This window comes from Notamacropus eugenii, chromosome 1, assembly GCF_028372415.1.
Source record: "Notamacropus eugenii isolate mMacEug1 chromosome 1, mMacEug1.pri_v2, whole genome shotgun sequence".
Taxonomy (NCBI): Eukaryota; Metazoa; Chordata; class Mammalia; order Diprotodontia; family Macropodidae; genus Notamacropus; species Notamacropus eugenii.
In genome coordinates, this window is record NC_092872.1 from 515923830 (window position 1) to 515938742 (window position 14913).

The window sequence follows — 14913 nt, forward strand, 5'->3', positions numbered from 1 at the left end:
AGTGATTTTGGCAGCTATTAGGGAATTTAATTCTTTATTATTGTTGATACCTTTATAAAAATAAGCATTTCCCAATATAATCTCTCTCTCCTACCTACATTGAACCTTCCTTTGTAACAAAGAAAAACAGGTAAGCAAAACTAACTGATGAAGCAACTAAATCTAATCTATGAAGCATTGTCGTCCTCCTGTTCTACAAGAATGCATACCATCTTCTGTTCTCTCAAACCAAGATTGTTTATTACGGTTAAGTGTAGTGCTGCAGACTTTTAGAGTTGTTTTTTAATTTTTGCTTTGTAATTATTGTATACTAGTCTCTTGGTTCAGCAGAGCAGAGAAAGCACTGCTTCATACAAGTCGTCTCTGTTTTTGACTTCTTCATTCATTTTTTATGGCAAATGAATTCATTCTACGGTTTGTTCAGCCATTCCCAGTTGATGAGTTATTACTTTGTTTCCAGTTTTTGCTACCACCATGAAGAGTTCTATAAATATTTTATGTATATGTAGGATCTTTTTGACATTGACATCCTTAAGATATAAGGGCATTTCATTTTTATAAAAGTTTTATGATGTTTTTAAAAATATCACCGTCACTTTCCAAAATCCATGCTCCCTATTATCATCTATGTTCTTCTAACAAAGAAATATAGTTAATTAAATAAACAGATAAATACATTGACCAAGCCTTAACAGTATGTACCTCATTGCAAACTCAAAGTCCACCCCCTCTGCTTAAAGGAGGGAAGTTTGTGACTGATCGCTGGGAGCTATCACTTGTAATTTTTCCAGCCTGGTGGCTCCATGTTCCTGAGGGGATTCATCATATTGGTGTCAGACTTAGTGCAGGCACCCAATTGACTTAGCCCACTACAGTTTAAAACTCCCCAAGCTCAGTGATCTACCAGCCTCCACCTATCCAGAAGGAGGATTACAGGTGTATACCATCATGCTTGGCTCATTCATATTTTCTTACATCACAATATACCATTCTTTACCACAGTTTGTTCAGGCCTTCCTTAATTGATGGGTGCCCACTTATTTCTTGTTTGGAGGTTTTGCTGTTAGAAAGTACTGCTATGAACATGTTAGTGTAGATGGAGTCTTTCTGTCTGCCTTGACCTTGGAGCATAAGGGTAATCAATTTTCCTTCCTTCCTGAAGGAAACAATCATGAAAGTAAGTAGGATCTTAACAGTTGCTGTCTTGATAAGCTTCAGCTAACACATGTTCCTAAAACTATTACATGTGTAAGGTTTAGAAGGATTATAATTTGTAAATTGCCTCCTCCCTCTAGGAATTGAAACCAAACTTTAGCAACATTTATTGGACCTTTGACCCAGCATAGTAGTAGACAAGTCTTAACAGTTCTGTTATTTTAATAGTGAGTTGGCAGTGAAAGGCCACAGTTTCAAAAACAACTTTTAAGAACATCAGAAAGTGATGAAATAGATTTTGGAGGGAGGAGGGGACACAAATACTTTTTTCCTGAAACTTATTAATAAATAACGTGTAAATAATACATACTAATGCTTCTCAAGTGTGCAATTGTATGTTTATTATATTCCATGTGTGGAAGTATATCCTCTAAATCTACAAAGTGCCAGACAAACCTTCTTGAGAGGAGATAGAGGTAGAATGGGTAGAATTATTCATAATCAGTGGAATCATTTCTGGAATAAATGTCAGTCCAATAATTATGAATGCAAATGTTAAAATATTTATAACTGGAATTTTATTTGTACCTCCTATAACACTTATTACTTATTGCTTTGTAGACTGGGTTTTCTTTTTGTGAACTTTATTCTGTGTTATGCTGTAAGCTCTAAGGAAACTTTATTCTGTGCTATACTCTAACCTCTAAGAAACCTTTGTATTCCCTACAGGAACATAAAACTTTTTAACATAATAGGTTTTTAAATGTTCATTCAAAAATGAGTAAGATATATTTTTATGTAATTGATATATACATACAGACACAGACACACAGAATTTTTCATCCAAGTACTTTGGAGAGACAATCTTTAAGAATTCATTTTGATAATGTAGAGAAGAGCTGATCCTCTGTCAACAAATTTCTATAGATTAGGACTCTGCTGGTCAGTATAGCAGTTCTGATAACTTCTCCATGTACCCCTTTCATCAAAGGGTCAGCCAAATTTAGTTCATAAAACACTCCTGTTTTTAAGAAAATATGTACCTGTAAAGGAACACTCCTCTGCATATATTTTACATTAATATAAATTTTTTTTCTGTTTTCAGAAAGTTGACTTAGGAGAGCTTAAAATTTGGGGTCTAACCACATGAATGAAATATACTAAATTGTAAGACCTGAAGTATGATAGAGAACTGATGGGAAAAGAACTGTAATGAAAAATGCTTTATATTTATGCATTGATTATGACATAAGATTTCTGCAATTTCTTTGACTAGCTCACTGACTTTGTTTGGAAAAGTCTGGTTGAAAAAGAACATTATACCATCAGTTTGAGGAACGGCTAAACAAGTTATGGTGTAAAAATGTAAAGGAATATCACTGTGCCATAAGAAGCAACAAATATCAAAAATTCACAGAATATGAGAACACAAGTACTGCACAGAGTGAAGTAAGCAGAACCAGAAGAAAAGGATAACATAAAATGACTACAACATTGTAAACAGAGAAAACAAAAAGATACAACAATACCATGTAATTCTAACATTAAACTTGGTCCCAGGGAAGAGTTGATAAAACGTACCTCCCTCCCCTTTTTGCAAAGGAGGAGACTATGTGTTGAATATTGCATGTACTGTCAGCCTCTGAATGCTTAGATTTGTGCTGTTGAACTGCATTTCACTTTTTCTCAAAGGATTGTGCACAGTTTAGGGTGGAGGAAATGGAGAGATTCAGAAATAGAGGTGACCAAAAAAAATACTTTTTAAAGAATGATTTGTGATACTGTGTACCTTTTGGGGATTTTCATAGAATGTTCTACCTGAGGCATATGAACAGTTTTTCCCCTGTGCTTGCTTCTTGAAAAATAAGGACATCATGTGCCATCCCCTTTAAGAAGAAGTTGACCCTGTGTAAGGTTCTGGACACCAGTAATACTACTGGCAATTGTTTGTTTACACTTTGTTTCTCTCTTACAGGATTTTAAACAGTTTGAACCTAATGACTTTTATTTGAAAAACACTACATGGGAAGATGTAGGATTATGGGACCCTTCACTTACAAAAAACCAGGTAAAGTAAAATCATATTTCCTGTTTTCCAAGTCAGAGAGGAACATTGAATGGTATTTGTCATTCTCATCATTAAACAGACACAGACAGTGAAGAATAGAAAATTTTTTTTATTTTTAATAGACAAATACAGTATTTGTCATTCACTGATTGTTTCTGGCTCCAAAGTTTTTATAGGAAAACCCCTATTGATACAAAATATGTAACCACCATTTTACTTGTTGGTTGATATCCCTGCTTTTTTTTGAAATTTGAAAGATCTTTGACTTTTCTCTGCTACGCAAGCCTTTCTTGTTTCCATTACTTAATAAGCTCTCAACTTGTGTTACCACATAGGGAAGCAGATGGCTAAATAGAATGACAGTAACAAGGAGAGAATTTAAAGTGATAACTCCTTATTATTGAATTGCTGGTTCTTTCAGAGCATAATCAGCAATAAGTATATACTCTGAGCTTTCCTTATTTGAGATGCAATAGTGTAGCTATCTGAATCTTTCATATTAATAATCCAGGCAAGAGTGAAAATTACCTAAGGATACTAAAATATAAAAGAATTCTAACATAATTTGAGTTTTGGCAGAGAAATGGGCTAATTACTTAATAGTATGTGCATTTCTGAAGGAAAGAAAATTTCCCCAAGGGTGTTTTTTTTATTCTCAGCAAAGGACTGGCTAGCTACACAAGTGTTAAGAATGAAAATACTAAAAGTTTGGCTCATTATCTTGTTTAATTTCAATATACTCTGAAGCACTATTGTCTTTAGCAGCACTCTCAGCACAGTTTGTGGGAAGCTTTTATTTAACTACTTAATTTGAATCAAACAGCTGTCTCTTCATTAGTTCTTCTGTAGGTACTTCTACTTAGAAAGGAAGAAAGATGAAGGAAAGCCAGCTCTTCAAACTTTTTTTTCCCTTAAATATGCAATAAATCTTGAAATAGCCCTTTCATCAAAGAAAGACAGTAGTTTGGGGTTTGGGGGGGGTTTTTTATTATTTTTTTTATATTGTTTTGTTTTATTTGTTTTGGAAGATGTAGTTTTCTATGAATTATATTCCATGATGGCAATCATAAAGGGCAGTTCTTTATATTTTTCCATAATTATCTAATTGCATTAAAATGCTTTGGGGATAGAATTGTGTTGTATAGTAATCTGTAGCCCTACTACTTGGGTGGTCAGTAAATGAAGATAATTTCACCCTTTTTTTTCTTACCACAACTCATTGTAAAGTTTTAACATTTGTTCTCTTATTAATTTGCCTCTGGTTTGATTAAAACCAACAAAGTTCAGATATGTGAGTATGCTTCCATCCAAACTTACTTAAAGATGGTACTATAACAATGAGAAAGTGATTAATTTTTTATCTTATTGATTTAATGTCATAGGACACCAAATGGAGCTAGTTGTTGAAAACTAATTTTAAATTTTGTTTTTAAACTTTCACATTCTGATTTAAGGAAAGCAGGAATATAAATAATTGAATACTTAAAAATGCCACTGGGTAAAGTAAGCAGAAGCAGGAGAACAGCATGAGCTTCTATGGCTTAAGGACCTTTTAAGTGCATAACATTGCACTTGCAACATAAAAGAGCATTTTCTGTGACTTTATTGAAGTGATGGAGGAATAAGCTAGAAAACCCTTAGACTATATTTTTCTACATCCTTTTTGTTTCATAAATGTCATTTGGTCAAGCATTCCTGTATCCTAATCTTTTGTTTTCTTTCTTTAAGGACTATCGGACAAAACCCTTTTGCTGTAGTGCTTGTCCATTTTCCTCAAAATTCTTTTCGGCCTACAAAAGTCACTTCCGGAATGTTCATAGTGAAGACTTTGAAAATAGGATTCTCCTTAATTGTCCCTACTGTACTTTCAATGCAGACAAAAAGACTTTGGAAACGCACATTAAAATATTTCATGCTCCAAATGCCAGTGCACCAAGTGGCAGCATCAGCACTTTTAAAGATAAAAACAAACATGATAGCCTTAAACCTAAGCAGGCTGACAGTGTAGAGCAAGCTGTTTATTACTGTAAGAAGTGCACTTACCGAGACCCTCTGTATGAAGTAGTTAGAAAGCACATTTACAGGGAACATTTTCAGCATGTTGCAGCACCTTACATAGCAAAGGCAGGTGAAAAGTCACTTAATGGTGCAGTCCCATTAAGTTCAAATACCCGAGAGGAGGGAAGTATTCACTGCAAACGATGCCTTTTTATGCCGAAATCCTATGAAGCTTTAGTACAACATGTTATTGAAGATCATGAACGTATAGGCTATCAGGTGACAGCAATGATAGGGCATACCAATGTAGTGGTTCCAAGATCTAAACCATTGATGCTAATTGCTCCAAAACCACAGGAGAAAAAGCCTATGGGACTCCCACAAAGAGTTGGTTCCCTTGCCTCTGGAAATGTCCGATCTCTTCCATCACAGCAGATAGTGAATCGACTCACTATACCAAAGCCTAATTTAAATTCTACAGGAGTAAATATGATGTCTAACGTCCATCTCCAACAGAATAATTATGGAGTCAAATCAGTAGCCCAGAGTTACGGTGTTGGTCAGTCAGTAAGACTAGGTTTAAGTGGTAATGCACCCGTTTCCATTCCTCAGCAGTCTCAGTCAATGAAACAGCTACTGCCCAGTGGGAATGGGAGATCTTATGGTCTTGGCTCAGAGCAGAGGTCACAGGCACCAACAAGATACTCTCTACAGTCTGCCAATTCATCTTCTCTTTCATCAAGCCAATTGAAGTCATCCTCTCTCTCTCAGTCGCAGTCAGCATCTAGAGTATTAGGTCAGTCCAGTTCAAAACCCGCTGCTGCTGCTGCCGCCGCCGCCGCCGCTGCTGCTGCTGCCGCTGCTGCTGCTGCTACAGGCCCTTCTGCAGCAACCAATACTTCATCAACACAAAAGTGGAAAATTTGTACAATTTGTAATGAGCTGTTCCCTGAAAATGTCTACAGTGTTCACTTTGAAAAGGAGCATAAGGCAGAGAAGGTGCCTGCAGTTGCTAACTACATAATGAAAATACACAATTTCACTAGTAAATGTCTATATTGTAATCGCTATTTGCCCACTGATACTTTGCTTAACCACATGTTAATCCATGGTCTCTCTTGTCCATATTGCCGTTCAACTTTTAATGATGTGGAAAAGATGGCTGCTCACATGCGAATGGTTCATGTTGATGAAGAAATGGGACCCAAAACTGATTCCACTTTAAGCTTTGATTTGACATTGCAACAGGGTAGTCACACTAACATACATCTGCTTGTAACCACGTACAACTTGAGAGATGCCCCGGCTGAATCTGTAGCTTATCATGCCCAGAATAATCCCCCAGTTCCCCCAAAGCCACAGCCAAAAGTTCAGGAAAAGGCAGATGTCCCTATAAAGAGCTCACCTCAAGCTGCAGTACCCTATAAAAAAGATGTAGGTAAAACACTTTGTCCTCTATGCTTTTCAATCCTAAAAGGACCCATCTCTGATGCACTTGCACATCATTTACGGGAGAGGCACCAGGTTATTCAGACGGTTCATCCAGTTGAGAAAAAGCTCACCTACAAATGCATCCATTGCCTTGGTGTATACACTAGTAACATGACAGCCTCAACAATCACATTGCATCTGGTTCACTGCAGAGGTGTTGGAAAGACCCAAAATGGCCAAGATAAAACAAATGCTCCTTCTCGGCTCAATCAATCTCCAGGGCTGGCACCCGTAAAGCGTACTTATGAGAACATAGAATTTAATTTGCTGAAAAAGAGGAAGTTAGATGATGAGGTAGATACACCCTCCATCTTTGAAGAAAAACCTGAAGAGCCGGTTGTCTTAGCTTTAGACCCCAAGGGTCATGAAGATGATTCATATGAAGCAAGAAAAACATTTCTTACAAAGTATTTCAACAAACAACCCTATCCCACTAGAAGAGAAATTGAAAAATTGGCTGCCAGTTTATGGTTATGGAAGAGTGACATTGCTTCTCATTTCAGTAATAAAAGGAAGAAATGTGTCAGAGATTGTGAAAAGTATAAACCTGGCGTGTTACTGGGTTTTAACATGAAAGAACTAAACAAAGTTAAACATGAGATGGATTTTGATGCTGAGTGGCTATTTGAAAATCATGATGAAAAGAATTCTAGAGTCAATGCTAGTAAAACTGTTGATAAAAAATTAAACCTTGGGAAGGAAGATGACAGTTCCTCAGATGGTTTTGAAAATTTAGATGAAGAATCCAATGGAAGTGGTAGTCCTTTTGCTGCAACTTTTGATGTTGAACATAAAATTCCTAATGATAGCATAGTGGAGAACCCAGAAGAAAGCGTTACCAAAATAACTACTGGGGACACTTTAGAATCTGAAGATAAGATAGACCAAAAAGATGAGGAAGATTCAAAATATGGAGATACTCATTCTACAGAGGAACCAACAAAACTAATACATGATGCCTCTGATAGTGATGTTGAACAAGATGATCCTGTTGAATGGAAAGATGGTGCTTCTCCATGTGAAAGTGGGCCTGGTTCTCAACAGGTGTCTGACTTTGAAGACAATACATGTGAAATGAAACCTGGAGCATGGACTGATGAATCATCCCAGAGTGAAGATGCTGGAAGCAGCAAACCAGTTGCTGAAACAAAAGGTGCATCAGAAAGTGATGAAGAGCAGTTGAAATGGAAGAATAGTTCCTATGGAAAAGTAGAAGAATTTTGGTCCAAGGACCAGTCACAGTGGAAAAATGCATCTGAAAATGAGGAGAGTTTGTCCAACCCACAGATGGAGTGGCAGAATAGCACAATTGACAGTGAAGATGGAGAGCAATTTGATAATATGACTGATGGTGTTGCAGAACCAATACATAGCACCTTAACCGGTGTAGAGTTGAGCAGCCAACAAGCATAAACTGCCCTATTTCCTAAACATTGGTGGTAGGCTGTATTCTATAACTGTCGGATCTTTGCATTTCAGTGTGACTGCTAAGCTTAATTCAACTGGTACTGCCTTTTGAGTGCTAGGTCAACTGACTTCAGTGGTTGATGTGTGGCCACTCCTATTCCAGTGGTTATTTTTGAGTATGCTGTTGGCTAATCTTGCTTTAGAATCTGCTGTGGCAAGCACAGTAACTTAATGTGAAAAACCAATATGCTGGTGGCTCCGGAATGCACATGAGGAAAAGCAGAGATTTATTTTATCTGCATTCTCAACATTTATTTCACTCTGTATATGTTCAGTTGTATGTCCTTTTAAACCATTACCTTTATTCACATGGTAGTATAGGTCCAACATGTGAGCTACCAGTTCAATGTGTATAGTAGACTCTGGGGAAAATTGATTTTTTTTTCATGTATTCATTCTGAATAGTTAAAATATGTATATTTGTACAGTCTTTTAGACCTATTCAAGTGACGCTTATGATATTGTTCTTGTGTACCCATCATAGATTTGTTTCTCTTTTTTAGTGTTGCCCTGCTGTGTAATAAATGCTATATCTAGTTTATCTAGCAAAAGCTTGAACCTGCTATAGTATGAACTTTTGACAGACTTAGTTTTTGCACATAATCTTGTACAATCTCAAACCAGAGGCCAGCAACATTAAAAAAATATATCTGGACTCTATTGTATTATAGAATTTTTTTGTTCTGAATATCCTCAAAATTACAGCCAACAAACTGGTATTTCAGATCCATTTTCTGAAATCTTTTAAGCTAAAATCACATGCAAGAAACAAGTTTGCAGCTAATTTTGACACCTTTTAGAACTGTATAAAAGTGTATTGTGTTGAGGCAGCAAACAAACTTGAGTGCTGCATTTTGGATATTTAGTTTTATCTTTAGTTAACGCACCAACATGTGGTGTATTCATTTATACCATCTAATATATGACACACTGTTGTAGTATGTATAATTTTGTGATCTTTATTTCCCTTTGTATTCATTTTAAGCATCTAAATAAATTGCTGTATTGTGCTTAATGTAAACATTGGCTTTATTACAAATAACAAAGCTTTGTACATTTGTATTTTGTGACATTGGAGGCCACAGAACCAAATTACCACAAGCATATGTAACTACCAGCACCTGGTAGAGAACCAAGGCCTGCCATTTGTGGAAGATGATATTGATGATCTTGCAGATTTACAGATTCCTGTTACAAGTCATTCTATTACTCTTTTATTGCTATGATGAAAATGCTCTAGTTTTTAAGTTCTTTTGTCAAGCAGCAAGACTGCTTTTGTGTAAATGTCCCTAATAAAAAATTTGGGTTTGAGCACAAGTTGGGAATAACTCAACTTGTAGACAGAATCTTAATTAAGTGGTGTTCTGTCTTCCTAAAGTGTATGTTTCCTTTCATTGCAAAGTAGGAGCAGTCTTATTAAGTGAAATTCATAACTTTGGGATAGCTAGAATTACAATTTTGGGTTGAAGCAGCAAGTAGTAGTGAAAAGATATGCCCAGTTACAATTTCAGCCCCTCAACTAACTTGTGATCTAAAACCAAGTCACCTCACCTCCCTGAGCAGCACTGTTCTTTCTCTAAAATTAGGGAGAACCTAAAAGTTGTTTCCAACCATAACATTCTATGATTTTCCAGTTTTTATTTGGTCAGTGTCCCAAAAAAAAGGAACTCAATCTAAAAGTAGATATTTTATCTATTAAAGTTTAGGGAAAAGCAGTGTTTAAAAGATCCATAATTGTCAGTTTAGATACTTCCTTCACCAATGCATATCATAACCCCTCTGTAATTTAGTCATCAGCAGTAGCTGTAACCAAAAATTTTTGTCAGTTTGGTGAGCCTCTTTTAACTTTAACTTAGCTGATTCTTAAGCTTAGTCCCATCACTTGATCTGCATAGGAAGCTGTTCCAGCTCAGTAGGGCCTGCCAGAACTTGTCTTCTGCTGGCAAGCTTCAAGAAAAGCAGTGTGGAGGCATCAGAATAGGAAAGGCTGAGGAGAAAACGTTGTACCAAAAAAAGTGGATACCTTCAAACAAGCCTAGGTTCAGGAGATTCCCCACACACAAAAGGATCTATCCCATAGAGTATACAAATTGATTTGAGGAATAGGTAAGATCAGAGAAAGCTTCACAGAGGAGGTGGCACCTGAGAGGAATTCTGAGAGGTGAAATGAAGAAGGAACCTATTATGTATATGAGAGGTTTTTGCAAAATATATAGACTGTAGATGGAATGTAGGGTTCTGGTAATAGCTAATAATCCAGTTTGACTAGAAAGAGAGGAAGTAATATGAAATAAGGTTGGAAATGTGGATCTGGAGGCAGATTTTTAGACCCAAAATGTTGGCCTAAGGAGTGTGCATTTTGACAGTAAAACATTTGCTTTGAGTTAGCATTCCTATCTTTAATAAGCTGAGATTTATATGATACTTTACCTTCTCACTTAATATATAGTGACTAACTTTGTTTTTTAAATAAAAGGCATAGCCTTCTGCCACCTTTGTAAAAGGAAGAAATCTTTATAATTAACCAGTTTCTACTTATAGCCTTTCTTTTAAAAAAAAAAAATGTGGCAAAAAAAGATATTCAGTATTATCTTGTTCACTCAGTTTTTATTGCTGACCTTAATGTCAGTTTTTTTAGATGATTTGTGGTCCGAAACTTGGCTCAGAGGTACCGGTTCCATGCAACAATCGTGTTTTTTTACCCAAAATTTGAGTCATTGAACCAACTTTGTCATTTATAATTGTTCATTGGTGGTGTTTTTAGGGGAACATCTGGATAAGGGAGTGTAGAAAGGAATTGTATGTGATTCAGTCAGTTATGTTTCTAGCTTTGTTAGGCCATGGAATAGAGAGTGAAATAATTAAATTGTTTCAAATAGTGCAAATGTTGCCGAATGTGAAAGAAGGGATTCTGTGAGGTCATTTTAAAGATTGAATTCTGAACCACTTGGGTCTACCAAAAAAAGATCCCTATCTTATTTGATACATGAATACCTCATTGTTAACTGTTGTCAGCACATACACTACTCAGTGTTCCCTCCACTCACTTTCTTCAGCTGAGAGTCAAAAATCACAAAATCTTGGCCGTAGCTCACGGATTTAGCAGTTGTGAAACGGAGAGGCAATAGGTTTGGAGTCAAATGAGCTAGATTTGAATACCACTTCTACCTATTTAATATGTAACCTTGGACAGACCACCTCTCTTTTCTAGATTGTAAAATGAAGAAATTGGACAATCCTTTATAGAGGGACAAAATGTGTAGAGTAGAAGACTGACAGTTGAGGTGATCTGGTCTAGCTATGTAACTTACCACTTCTGTGGTAGGCTTTGTTTATTCTCTGTAAAAAGAGAACATTGAACTCTATCTCTATTCCAGCTATAAAATTCTTTGACTTGCCTGACCTTTGTAATTCTTTACATACCATGGCCTCCGCCATCAATTTTTTTCCTAATTATGTTCATCTAAGATGATCTTAACTTTCTAAATACAAAGCTTCTTGGACAGATATCAAAGTTGGGGAAGGAAGGGGAAGTAAGCCTTAAGGAAAGAGTTTTGTAGTTGAATTGCAATGTGTCCTTTCTTGTAATAAGTGAAGCAAAATAATTACCCTGAGCTTGTACTATCCCCTTTAAATTGAATCAACATCTTTTAATAACTGAAGCATCAAACTGAAAACTTGCTCCTAGAAATGAAAGTTTTTTCCACATTATTTAGTAGGATTTACACTTAAAGTGGTATAAACACTACACTTGCTGTCACTAAGTCTGTAGCAGAATGTGACAGCTGTGTATGTTGAGCAGCCATCTGGGAGGCTAAGAATTGATAGCAAATTCTGCCTCTGAGACTTTGCTGTAAAGAGAAAAGGAAGAATGAGACAGCTGCATTACTTGCCTGTTACCTCTTTTCAGCCTATCCATAAAGCTGGCTCTGGGAAAAAGGACTAGATTAACTTAAAGACTTTCAGCTCCCCAGAGGAGGAGCTAGTGGGCACCATATTAGAGCCAAGCTCTTCTACCTTTAACACTGAGCCATGAGGATCTTTCTGGCTCCCTGTTAAACAACTAAGAGGTACCATGGTGTAGTAGAAAATGGATCAGAATCATGCCTCTCCTGTAACATTTGAGGCAAATGTGATATGGTAGCTATTGTCAAGTGTTAGGAAGTTTCACGTGGAGGGTAAGGATTAGACTTACCCTACTTATGGTCCCAGAGAGCAGAACAAGGAACAACATAAGGGAAGCAGATGTAATGAAAGGAGACGTTATACCTTCCACATCACTTCTTTCCCCATCACTGTTTGAATATATCATGAGTTGGCATAAGAAATTGGTAATTTTGGGGGAGTTTTGCAGAAGCTTCAGGCTAACACTCAAAGGCCAACAGATGACAGAGAAAAAGTTTCAAAATTCAGAAATGCATAAAATATGTATAGTGTTATACAATATGGTGCTGTTGACACCCCATAAAAGAAAAAATTCAGACTTCTCTGGTATGAAGGGAGGGCCAAAAAATTTTACATGGATTTTCCAGATCACAGGGGCATCACATCCCTAACCTCCATGATGTGGAAGAGATAACTGTACTCCATAACTACTAGAGCTAAGCCCCTTTTGATTCTAAATCTACGGTCCAATGAATGTGAAAATGTGTTCTCTAATTCACCAATTTATTAAGCACTTTCTACGTATAAAACTTTGTTGTTAGTGTCAGGGATACAAAGATGAAACAATGCCTGGCCCTCAGGAATCTTAGAATCTAATAGGAGATATAAGACACACAAGTATGTTAAGGCAGAATGAGGAAAAGTCTAAACAAGGTGTTAAGAAATATGAGGAAGGTAAGATCATTTTGATGGATTTCAGATTTAGAACTGAAAGGGACCTTAGAGATTGTGGAAGGTATTGGTAGCTAGACTAGGTCTTGAAAGATTTCAACAAGAAGAGATGGAGTGGGTACTCCATCAGCATGAAAGGGTGACAATGTAGTGCAGGGGTGAGGAACCTGCAGCCTTGAAGCCACATGTGACTTCTGGATCCTCAAATGTGGCCCTTTGAATTCAAAAACGATTTTGTTCTGTGAGTTTGGATTCATTCAAAGGCCCACACTTGAGGACCTAGAGGGCTACGTGTGACCTCAAGGCAGCGGGTTTCCCCACCCTTGGTGTAGTGTGTTTGAGTGTTTGGAATAGTCAAATCATTGGAAAGAGGCTGGAATCAGATGTGGGTGGCCTTTAATGCCAGGCTAAGAAGTCCATATTTTATTCTCTTAGCAGTGGACAGTTAGGAAAAGTTTTTGAATAGGGAGGACATGTTTATGAAATTAAAGCACTCTCAGTGATAAAGTAAGAAGTCCTATTTAAACAAAAAAAATTACTAAGATGCTTCACATTCAAGAACAGTAGACCAGATTTAGCTACCATATCGCTATGAATACAGAAGTATAACCTCTGAGTAGTTAGTCTTAACTGTTTACAGAATACAGCATATCTAAGTTAATACTTTTGATTACTAAGGCTGGTAATAATAGTTGTGTTCCCAAGCTGATCACTCTTCGTGAATGGAACAGAACTCCACTGTGACAATCGGTCAACAAATATTAAGTGCATACTATACTCCAGCATTTGTTAGGTACTAGAGATACAAGTACAAAGGAAACCCTACTTCCCAGGGGCTTAGGAAAATTTTTCCTTACCATATAATAGAGGTAGAGTAGAAGGGACCTCAGAGACCATAGAGTCCAACTGTTGAATCTTAGAGATGAGAAAACTGAGGCTCTTGGAGGTCTAAGTGACACCCAAGGTCATATAGGTAGTAAATATTCATGGTAGAAGTCAAGTCTTGACTCCAGAAAGAATTCTGTCCTCTCTACTACCCTGCCTCCTTTTAAGGTTTCATCCAACTTTGAGATCCTATGTTTATGAGCCTTTGACTCTCACCTCCCTTTACAGATAATGTGCTGCAATCTCTTCCTCACAATGGACATATTTCTGGGGAAGGCTCAATAAAAGTCATCTGATGGGATGACCAACTCAGCAATCAATCTTGCCGTATCTTAATTTCTGGAGGGTTTTCCTGCCCTCCTTAATATCTCACCTCTGACTGGGAAGCATCTGCAGGCAACCAAAACAAATAGAGCTTATACTCCTAAATTTAGAACATACAATATGACAAAACATTTATTCACTCCCTACTGTGTACAGAGCACTTGCTAGATGTTGGAAAGATACAAAGCTTAAATAAGACAAAATCACTGTCCTGAAGGAACTTTTATCCTGGTAACAAACAGAGCTATGATACACAAATATTGCATGTTAAGTATAATAGTAGGATGCAGAACAAAATGTTAAGTAAAGACTGAGGGAGAAGGTTCAAGGACATCTTTGGGGAGGAGATGGCATCTGATTTGGCTTGTGAAAGTGGGGGAAGTAAAGTAATATACTAGCAGCAGTTTTGACGTATATAAAATTAAAGGTTAGGGTTGGTGTAAGGTTGAATGCTTTTTAAGTCAAGGAAATTGTGTGCCTTCCAAGGATATCCCTAGAATATATGTAGTACAGTCAGATGAATGTTTCTTCTCAGAAACAGAATCAGGTCACTCGGTCAAGAGGGGTAGGAGGATGGTCATTTTCTATGAAAATTTTCACTTATCCATGACCACACTGCAGGAGTTTGCCTGAAGGAAAAAGGCTTTGATATTGTGAGGAAGTGAAGATCACCAGACTAGCTGACACAG

General features: G+C 36.9%; 1 protein-coding gene across 3 annotated transcripts in view; it reads left to right on the top strand.

Annotated features, from left to right (window-relative positions):
• Positions 1 to 9531, top strand: part of ADNP (activity dependent neuroprotector homeobox) — a 31392-nt gene extending 21861 nt beyond the window's left edge. For 2 of the 3 annotated variants that reach the window (XM_072633551.1, XM_072633550.1), the window contains exons 3-4: positions 3131 to 3223; positions 4952 to 9531. In XM_072633551.1, the coding sequence (XP_072489652.1) occupies positions 3131 to 3223; positions 4952 to 8125 (3267 nt within the window). In that variant the 3' untranslated portion in view covers positions 8126 to 9531. Of the gene's footprint in view, positions 1 to 2481; positions 2605 to 3130; positions 3224 to 4951 lie in introns of those variants that run through there. The other variant, XM_072633552.1, reaches the window with a different exon arrangement.
• The last annotated feature ends 5382 nt before the right edge of the window (positions 9532 to 14913 follow it).